The 11,060-nt window shown below is 42.1% G+C and overlaps 1 protein-coding gene across 1 annotated transcript; it reads right to left on the bottom strand.

Annotated features, from left to right (window-relative positions):
- Positions 1 to 6,267: 6,267 nt before the first annotated feature.
- Positions 6,268 to 6,720, bottom strand: SIRPD (signal regulatory protein delta). Its single transcript, XM_044262198.1, has one exon. The coding sequence runs from the start codon at positions 6,718 to 6,720 to the stop codon at positions 6,268 to 6,270; it is 453 nt and encodes a 150-aa protein (XP_044118133.1).
- Between the last annotated feature and the right edge of the window lie 4,340 nt (positions 6,721 to 11,060).

Consider the following 11,060-nt stretch of genomic DNA (forward strand, 5'->3'; position numbering starts at 1 on the left):
TCTGGAATTCATAACTAAGTGCAGTCTCTTTCCCTTGGGTGCAGGCTCTCCTGGTAGGTATCACTACCTACCTGAGGTAGCAACTCAGTTCTCGATGAATAGAATATGGCAAAAGTGATGGGCTGTCACTTCCAAAATTAGGTCTCAAACAGTCTGTGACTCCTGTCTTGCTTATCCTCTCTCACTACCCTAAGGAAAATCAGCAGTCCTGTTGTAAGCTGCCTGAGGGGAAGATCCATGAGGCAATGGATCAATCTTCAGTCAGGGTCTTCAGTCAGTGGCCAGCAAGAGTGTGAGCCTTGCTCAACAGGAAGTGAGCTTGGAAGCACTTCCCCACCACCGCCCTTGTCCCCCCCCAACCCGCCCCGCCCCAGCCAAGCTCTGAGTTGACAGTAGCTCCTGACGTCACCTGAGCCGGGGGACCCAGTTACCCTGGACTCAGATTCCTGACCCAGATAAACTGTGAGACAATGTTTGTTGTTTTAAGCCCTGAGTTGTGGAGGTTTTTTTTTCTTTTTCTTTTTCTTTTTTTTTTTAAATGCAGCAATGGAAAACTAATACAGCATGCAAGAACATTTATACTTTAAAAACAGTGTTAGAGGGCCCCTGGGTGGCTCAGTCGTTAAGTGTTAAGCGTCTGCCTTCGGCTCAGGTCATGATCCCATAGTCCTGGGATCGAGCCCCCCATTAGGCTCCCTGCTCAGCGGAAAGTCTGCTTCTCCCTCTCCTGCTCCCCCTGCGTCTGTTCCCTCTCTGGCTGTCTCTCTCTCTCAAATAAATTAAAAATCCAATATAAAATATAAATATAAAATATAAATAAATAAAAATAAAAATGGGGTTAGAAAGAATGCTGTAAAATGTTTCTGCCCTTTATGCAGATTTAACCCACCTCCCTGCCAAGGTAGAGAAGTTGGAACTAGGCTACGGAGGATATGAGCAGAGCTCAGGAGAACTTAGATAGGAGAGTGGGACTCAGGACCCCTCATTCTCCCTCCCTAGGGGGGTGGGATGAGTGCCTCTCCAGGTCTCCTACTCAGCTGTTCCAGCTCTTGTCCCGAGACCCTTCCCTGGGGGCTGTGGTGTGGACAAGTGCGTGGAGGGCAGGTGCCCAGGGAGTGGAGGTATGTGTCGTTCCTCAGACCTCCATGGCTTCTCCTGGGGGAGTTCCTCCAAAGGGCAGGGGACAATAGAGACTGAAGTTCCCCCAGTGTCAGAAAGGGAGCAGCTGTGGGAAGCACATCCATGTGTCTGTTCAGTCAGTCAGTGCAGGTTTTCCGAGTGTCCACTTGTGCCAGCATCTGTGCTCTGCCTGGAGAGGAGCAGGGGGCCTCGATAGTCGACCCTATGAGATCAGACATGGGCCCCTTCCCTGGGCCCTTATCTCCTACACTGTTCCTCAGACATCTTTTGCAAACCTCCAGTTTTATATTTTTCATTTCATGGAGCCATGCTTTCTTGGTTCTTTGTATACTTTGGCTTTTTAAAAAAATTTTTTATTTTAGATTTGGGCATTTGAAAAAAACATGTTTGCATCCTACCCCAGATTCATTTGTTGAACTTCCCAAAGATCATGGTCTTAGTAGGTGGAAATTTTAGGAGATGCTCAGGTCATGAGAATGGATCCCTTATGAATGAGATTAATGCGTTATAAAAGAGACCCCAGAGAGCTCTGCAGACCCTTTTTAAAAAATAAACATATAATGTATTATTTGTTTCAGGGGTGCACAATTCACAGCGCTCACCATAGCATATATCCTCCCCCGTGTCCATCCCCCAGCAACCCCATCCCTCCGACCCCCCCCCCCTCCAGCCGCTCTCAGTTTGTTTCCTGAGATGAAGAGTCTCTCATGGTCTGTCTCCCTCTCTGGTTTCATCTTGTTTCATTTTTTCCTCCTCCCCTATGACCCTCTGTCTTGTGTCTCAAATTCCTCAGATCAGTGAGATAATATAATTGTCTTTCTTTGATTGACTTATTTCACTTACTTAGCATAATATCCTCTAGTTCCATCCATATCATGGCAAATGATAAGATTTTGCATTTTTTATGGCTGCATGGTATTCCATTGTATGTATGGTGAGTGTATACACACACACACACACACACACACATACACACCACATCTTATCTATTCATCTGTTGATGAACATCTAGGTTTTTTCCATAGTTTGGCTATGGTGGACATTGCTGCTATAAACATTGGGGTGCTTGTGCCCTTTTGGATCACTACATTTGTATCTTTAGGGTAAATACCCAGTAGTGCAATTGCTGGGTGTTAGGGTAGCTCTATTTGCAACTTTTTGAGGAACCTCCATGCTGTTTTCCTGAGTGGTTGCACCAGCTTACATCCCCACCAACAGTGTAAGAGGGTTCCCCTTTCTCCACATCCTTGCCAATGTTGTTCCCTGTCTTGTTAATTTTAGCCATTCTGATTGGTGTGAGGTGGTATCTCAATGTGGTTTTGATTTGACTCTCCCTAATGGCTACTGATGTTAAATATTTTTTTTCAATTTATTTATTTTCAGAAAAACATTATTCATTATTTTTTCACCACACCCAGTGCTCCATGCAAGCCGTGTCCTCTATAATACCCACCACCTGGTACCCCAACCTCCCACCCCCCCGCCACTTCAAACCCCTCAGATTGTTTTTCAGAGTCCATGATGTTAAATATTTATCATGTGTCTGTTGGCCATTTGTATGTCTTCATTGGAGAAGTGTCTGCTCATGTTTTCTGCCCATTTCTTGACTGGAGTACTTGTTTTTTGGGTGTTGAGAGTTTGAGAAGTTCTTTATAGATCTTGGATACAAGCCCTTTGTCTGTAGTGTCATTTGAAAATATCTTCTCCCATCCCATGGGTTGCCTTTTAGTTTTATTGACAGTTTCCTAAAATTCAAGTTAGTTAACTTATGGTCTAGTATTGGTTTTTAGTAGAATTTAATGATTCATCAATTAGATATCACACCAATGCTCATCCCAAGAAATGCCCTCCTTAATGCCCATCATCCATTTAACCCATCCTCCCACTCACCTCCTCTCCAGCAATCCTCAGATTGTGCTCTATAGCTAAGAGTCTCTTATGGTTTTCCTCCCTTTCTGTTTTTATTTTATTTTATTTTCCCTTCCCTTCCCGTGTTCATCTGTTTTTTTTTTTTAATTCCACATGAGTGAAGTAAGTAATATGATATTTGTCTTTCTCTGACTTATTTCGCTTAGCATAATACCCTCTAGGTATTACCTTTCCCATTCTATTGGTTGCTTTTTAGGTTTGTTGATTATTTCCTTCACTGTGCAGGAGCTTTTTATCTTAATAATGTCCCAATAGTTCATTTTTGCTCTTGTTTTCCTTGCCTCCAGAGACATGTCTAGTAAGAAGTTGCTGCAGCTGAGGTCAAAGAGGTGGCTAGCTTGTTTTCTCCCCTAGGATTTTGATGGTTTCCTGGCTTACATTTAGGTCTTTCATCCATTTTGAATTTATTTTTGTGTATGGTGTAAGAAAGTGGTCCATTTTCTTCTGGATGCTGTTGTATAGTTTTCCCTACACCATTTGTTGAAGATTTTATATATATATATATATATATATATATATATATATATATATATTTTTTTTTTTTTAGCTGTCTCGAATTCCTAAGAAGCTTGCTTTTTCTTCTCAGGAGATCGCAATCTCTTATGCCCCCTGGTGCTATTTTGTGGAACTGCATAATATCTATAGCTCTGAGCCACTTTGATGGTCTCTTGTTTTCAGCACTCTTTTTTAAAATTCTTTTTTTTTTTTATTAGAGTACATCATTTGTCTTTGATGTAGAGTTCCATGATTCATTATTTGCTCTTCTAACCTGCTCTGCTGGTTCCCACTAGTGCTCTGAATCATGAGACAGAAACCATTCCCGGGACGCCTGGGTGGCTCAGTTGGTTGAGCAGCTGCCTTTGGCTCCGGTCATGATCCCAGCGTCCTGGGATCGAGTCCCACATCGGGCTCCTTGCTCAGCAGGGAGCCTGCTTCTCCCTCTGCCTGCCATTCTGTCTGCCTGTGCTCGCTTGCTCTCCCTCTCTCTCTCTGACAAATAAAATCTTAAAAAAAAGAAAGAAAGAAAGAAAGAAAGAAACCATTCCCTCAGGCAGTCCCCAGACAATCCAGATTGATGCACGGTCTATTCTGCCTCTATCTTGAGGAGGGAGCAGGTATGGGAGGTTTCCTCCTAATTGTGCCACTACACCAGGCTGGGGGTGACATACAAATGTACAAAGCTCTGCAAACTTTCCTGCAGCTTTCCCTGGAATCCCTGCCTGGTTTTCCATCGGCCTGGGTACCACTGCTTCTCAGTCGGTTTCTAGCATTCTTACAGAGGTATTTTGGTCCACAGATGGTTGTTATTTGGTTATCTCCATGGAAGAAGGGTTGGGGACTTCTTAGTCTGTCATTTTACTGATGTCACTACTCTAAGTGATATAAAAACAAAAATTTTTGCCAGTATCTGGGAGTAGACACATGGAGGTTCTCCCACTGTCATACCATCTGCATAGGACTATTCCAGTTATAAACCCCAAAGTTTGTGACAATTAGTTATAGCAACCATAGCAAACACACTTAGCTCAATATTTTAAACTATATGTATATATGCCTTTTATTCATTATGTAGAAATGATATAAATTTAATACATTTCTTACTCTTTGGCTTTTAACAGGGAAATGGAACTTATTCACAATATTTTTCCTCTAAATCATCCTCATGTACCTCTACACCTCCAACTCTAACCAGAGTCTTCTCATTAGGAGGACAAAGCTATAAACCCAAGGATTATGGGAGTACGAGATCTGAGTTCTATTATCCATTCTCTGTGTAACTTGAGGCAAACCCAGTCTCTGGGTCTCCACTTCCTCATATGTTACCTGAAGGGTTGGAACGTGGGGTGGACACCATATCGTTTTTAGTCTGTTGAACATTTGTATCATTGGGTTGGTGGATTCCCTACTAAGAACTTCCTCTCCCTTATAATAATGAGTAAGTGAAAGGCATAGGAAGGGCAATTTCAAATGACTCTCTGGGATTCATTTGTGGAGGCTGAGAATAAGAAGTTCTCTCTCCATCCTGTCTGCTAAGATGAGGTAATGAATGTCAACATTTCTTGTACTTACCTCTTCCATTATATGGATGAGGCCTATATGCAGCAAACACCAGGCAGAGATGAATAGAGATGAGAGAATTTCAAAGAATAAGAGGTTTGGTGGCCCTGAGACCTTAGTCCTAAAACTCTGCGTTGGATGCTGTGAGGAACCTAGAATCCTCCTCAGCTACAGGATCCCATTATACTAATATTTTTCATTTTTATCCCTTGTAAGGAAAGGTTCTTCACTAATATATATAGCATGCTGGAGAGAGCCCAGACCAACTTTACCACTTTCTCCTACTATCTGTCCCCCTAAATTCCCTTGAGCCTCAGTTTCTTCACTCATATGGTAAGGATAATCATTCTTATACTCAAATTGTTATGCCAGTAAATACAATAATATGGGATAAAGAGATGCTTCGTGTACAGGAGATGCCCAACAAATAGTAGTATTGTAGTATCACGAATTTAATCATTTCTCAAGCTGGGTATTGCTCAGAATTCAGAAGTTATAACAAAATAAAAAAATTGAATAAGTAAGGCTTTAGGAACAGAAAAAAAATGGTTGGAAATTGTACTTCAGTGCTCTGTGGATGTGGGAACTTTATCACCTGGCATCCCTTAGGACAATGCTAACTTTAAGAAAACTGGCTTGACAAGGAGATGTTTTCTCTCCTATTATTGGAGGTCCAGAAGTGGGGTGGGAACCAGGAACAATATGGCCGTGTAATGTTGTCAACCCACATTCTCTACATCTTTGCACTTCTCTACAGCAGATTTTTCCTCAGCTTGGTTCCCCTCATGGTCATTAGATGTTTCTCTGGAGCACCTGGGGTAAACTGATTTCCTGTTCCCAGCCAACAGGAGAGAGAATTGCGTTAGTTTCCCAGATTTTTCTGCAAGTCTATCCTTTTCACTTATGGACACAAATTGGCTTAAGCCAGTCTCCTATCTGAGTTAACCATGAGTAGGGAGTCATGAAGTGATCTTAATTGGTTTCATCTAGCTCTTGGGGGCTGGTTATTGAACATTGGAATGTCAACCAATATATCCCTCATCATTCAATTGACCTTTCTGAGTTTGTTTCTCCTCCTGTAAATCACTTAACTCACAGGTTGCTGAGAGATCAAATGTACAATGCATCTTCAATAATAGCCTAATCTAGTAATTCAGTGGGTAGAGGACTGGTTAACTGAAATGATAGCCCATAATAGGGGGTGGAGGAGACAAACTCACTAGTCACAAACACCTTGGTGCCCGGACCTGACTGGAACTCCGTGTTAGGTTTCCCCTCCTTGAACTTCACACAGTAGTAAGTGCCGGCGTCTGCAAGAGAGATTTCACTGATGCGGATGGAAAAGTCTGTGTTGCCAACTTTGGTGGGGTGTCCAATTTCTTTTACTCTGGGAAAGAAACCTTCTTTGAAATTGTAGATTAATTCCCGGTTTGGCCCATTTCCCTTGAACCATAAGACGGGTCCTTTTGGGAATGAATCTGGTACACTGCAACTCAAGGTGATTGTCTCTCCAACTGATACAGTCTGTGTCATCTCAGCTTGTTGCACCTGGAATATCTCATGTGTGGTTCCTGCAAAGAAATGCAAAATCATTTCCCATTTCCCATGCTCTAGTCCAGGACGGACTGAAGAACTTGGATCCAGATTGTGGGTGGGCCTCATTCATTACTTATTTTAATGATGTGTGTGAGTCAGTGCAGAGGACAAAATTTATCACCTCTCCCATTTCATGTCCCAGCCCCTAACCAGGGAAAGAAGAGGACAGGGAGGGAGAGGACTGGGATTATGCGTTGATAGTGTTTATAGAGAGGAACTAGTCCCTCTTCCATCTAAATGCCAAAAATCACTCAACACATTAGGAGATGGGTCCAAGTGTCCTCTGCTGATCTCATAGCTATAGGGAGTTTGGGATTGACCTTCATCTCTTCTGAAGGGTAAGCAGCCAAGTGAATTTGTGGAGATGTTAGTGCTGAGAGGTGTGGAGAAAGGGCAAGTCAAGAGATAGCAAACCTAGAGAATGGGGAGCCATTTACGACTATTGTGTTCATGCAGGCAGAGTGCGGCTCCTCTGCTTATTTGTCAAGGGGTGGGGGAGAAAGAGACAGTTTCCTCTTCTAAACAAAAGAGAATAGAACCTCAAGGGACCTTATCAATTTTGGAGGGCCCACAACTGATCTCCAACACCCACTCCCACCAACATCACTACCCCATATTAGTCAGGTCCTGGTAATCTCTCTCCTTTTCAGGCAAATCATCAAAAGCAAAGATGGGCTAAGGTGTGGGTTAGAGAGACAAGAAAATCTTGGCTGGTGAGGCTTGGAGAAAACTGTGGGTAAGCTGCCTATGCTCGCACTTTTTAGCTTGAGGGATCTTATGTAAATTTTTCATGGCCCGTTGGGTATGACTGGACTTGAAGAGAACATCACAGAGGAAGACTAGTTTTCCCAGAAGAACAGATAGACACACTAATCTCACATAGTGAATGTCATTAATACAGAGAGTGGCAAGAAGTAGCAAACACTGGTTGTCCTTAGAGAAGAGAACAACAGAGCTGGGGTTAGACTAGGGCAGGTCAGGGAAAGATCAAGAGCCAGGAGAGTGACTGAACTCCTCCAGGACAGCTTTTCCAAACAAGATGTGGGGCTGGGTGATATCAATCCCCATCCTTTTAATGTCCTAGCTCCCTAGAATCCATAGTAGGAGACCACACTCGCTCATTGATTTCCTGTGGGGAATGGGATCCCTGAGTGCCCTGTGGTGGCCCTTCAGGGACCTGCCACCAGGCCTCAATGACATTCCAGTTAGAAATGGCTGAGTGGATTTGGGCAGGTTTGTAGAGATTCTGTTTATCTGTGGATCCCTTCACTTTGGCTCAGTAAGTATTGGGCTTAGGGGGCAAACTCTAAACTGTGTTACGATTTCATTCTGAACCTGTAAGATAAGATGTGGCTACAAGGGTCAGTGAATGGAAATTGGGTCTCAGAATATAGGTTAGAAGATACTCAATGGAGAGCTCTTATCCCAGGATTGTCCACCAGATCTTAGGAACGCCAGCGGGCCACATAGGTCCCAGTATTCTCACTTTTTGGATCATAAAGTACACACTTATAGTTGTAGTATATCTACTTGGTGCCTTTTTATGTGAGAGTTTCCCTTGCCATATGTCATCACTGGCTTGGTGGAGTTGGCCATCAGGGCAGGGCATGGCCTGTCAACATGGCTTAATTTAGTAGTAGGTATGGGACCACAGAATGGTTAATTAATAGTGCCATCTGCAGAACCTAACTTATAGGCTGGTTTGTGATTGAAGGGGCACAGAATCTAGTGTGTAGTGATGATTTGGTACATGTTTCAGATTTTAAAAAATTTATTTTTACAGACCAAGGGGATGGAGTTTGTCAGGCTGTACTCACCATTCACAGATACAACGGTGCCTGAACCAGATACATACGACATGTCAGGGTGCGCTATGGTTAGTTTCACACAGTAATAGGTGCCCACATCTTTGGGCGACACGTTACTGATGCGGATGGAATAGTCTGTCTGGTTGAACTCTGTGTTTTCCACTTGGGTTACTCGGGGGAATTGGCCTCCATTGAAATTGTAAATTAACTTTCGTTCTTGCCCATTCTCCCTGAACCACAAGACAGGCCCTGCTGGGGAACGAGCAGACACGTTGCAGCCCAGTGTCAAGATCTCTCCAGCTCTGACTGAAACTGAACTCTCAGGCTGGGTCACCTGGAATTCTTGATCCGAAGTTCCTGGAAAGAAAATTGGCTTCATTTCTCATGTTCTTTGTCTTGGCCCAGGATGTTCTGAGGGTCTGGTTCTAGGTCAAAGTGGGGACTTGTTACACACTCTTTTAGCAACATGTACTGGTGCAAAGGTATGAAAATTACAAACTGGGTTGTCATAGGGGGTGAGGGGAAGGGGACTCCATGGCCTGGAGCATACTAGATACTGTATAAACAGGGGAACTTGCTGCATAACAAATTACTGCAAACTTAATAGTTTAAGAAAACACATATTATTTCATAGTTCCTGTGGACCAGGAGTTCAGGCACAGCTCAGCTTAGCTGTCATACACAGAGGGAAGATGATGTGAAGACATGGGGAGTCTGAGGATGGTCTGAGGCTACCAGAAGCTAGGAGAGAGGCCTGGAACAGATTTCTCCTCATAGTTTATACAACTCCAGTTATAATTGCCAAGCTTGAAAGCAACCAAGATGACTGACCTTCAGTAGGTGAATGGATATAGAAATTGTGGTACATTCAGACAGTGGAATATTATCCAGTGCTAAAAGAAATGAGCTAGTAAGCCCTGAAAAGATATGGAAGAACCTTAGTCAAAAGGAGATACCTGCATACTGAAGAATATCATATTCCCAGAATATGATATTCTGGGAAAGGCAAAACTATAGATACCAGGAATATATCAGCTATTGCCAGGGTTAGGTGAAAAGAGATAAATAAGCAGAATACAGAAGATTTTTAGGGCAGTGAAGCTACTCTGTATAATGCTATAAAAATGGATATCACTATACATTTGTCCAAACCCATACTGTATAGAACAGAACGTGAATTATGGACTTTGGGTGTTAATGACATACTAGTGTAGGTTCATCATTTGTAATAAATGTACCACTCTGGTGGAGGATATTGGTAAGGGGAGAGACTGATGTGTGGGGACAGGGAGTGGTATGGGAAATATCTGCACCTTCTGCTCCATTCTGGTGTGAACCTAAAACAGCTTTAAAATATGAAGTCTATTTATAAAAAAGTCATTTCCATATCAAAGGTCATCGAGATTTTCTTTTATGATATCTTGAAGGAATTTTATAGTTTTATGTTTTACATTGAAGTTATTTTTATGAAAATTGTTAGGTCTGTGTCTAGAATCAATTTTTTTTTTGGACATGGATGTCCAGATGTCCAATTGCTCCAGAAACTCTGTTGAAAAGACTCTGTTGCTCCTATCCCAAAGATCAGTTGGCTGTCTTTATGTGCGTGTATTTCTGGACTTTCTATTCTGTTGCATTGATCTGTGTGTCTTTTCTTTCATCAATGCCACTGTTTCAATTACTATAGCTTTCTAGTAAGTTTTGTTCTCTATGTTCTTCTCCAACATTGATTTGGCTATTCTGGATCTTTAACTTCTCCATATGAACTTTAGAATCAGTTTGTCAATATCCATCAAATACTTTGTTCTTACATTGATCGGGATTGCATTTAATCTTTAGATGAAGTTGAGCAGAATGGGTATCTTGAAAATATTAAGTCCTCCCATCCATGAACATGGGATGTATCTCTATTTGTTTAGTTCTCCTTTGATTTTTTTTAAAGATTTTATTTATTTGATATATATATAGAGACCACAAGTAGATAGAGAGGCAGGTAGAGGGAGGAGGGAAGCAGGCTCTCTGCTGAGCAGAGAGACCAATGCGGGGCTTGATCCCAGGACCCTGAGATCATGACCTGAGCCAAAGGCAGAGGCTTAACCCACTGAGCCACCCAGGCACCCCTCTTCTTTGATTTAAAACTGGTTGCTTTAATCAGCTTTATAGCTTTCTTTATATAGATCTTATACATATAATAGGAGATTTATACCTATTTTTCTTTTTTGAGGGGTGATAATGTACTTGGTCACGTCTTTTTAGTACACAGAAACATAATTGATTTTTTAAAGAAAAGTGTGGAATTTAATCTTTATTTACAGGACACTGCAAGATAGGAGATTCCACATAGAAATAAGAAACCCACCGAGAGGAGGAGCTTCATACAGTTTGTACAGTTTGGAACTGGTCAAGTAGAGTTTTGTTGTAAAAAGTGCTACAATAAAAAAGCACATTTAAAAAGAGTTCTTAGTAGAGAAACAGTAAGACAAACTTCTACCAGAGTACACAACAAACAACTTTCTCCCTCAGCTGTATAAT

Source organism: Neovison vison, chromosome 8, assembly GCF_020171115.1.
Source record: "Neovison vison isolate M4711 chromosome 8, ASM_NN_V1, whole genome shotgun sequence".
NCBI lineage: Eukaryota > Metazoa > Chordata > Mammalia > Carnivora > Mustelidae > Neogale > Neogale vison.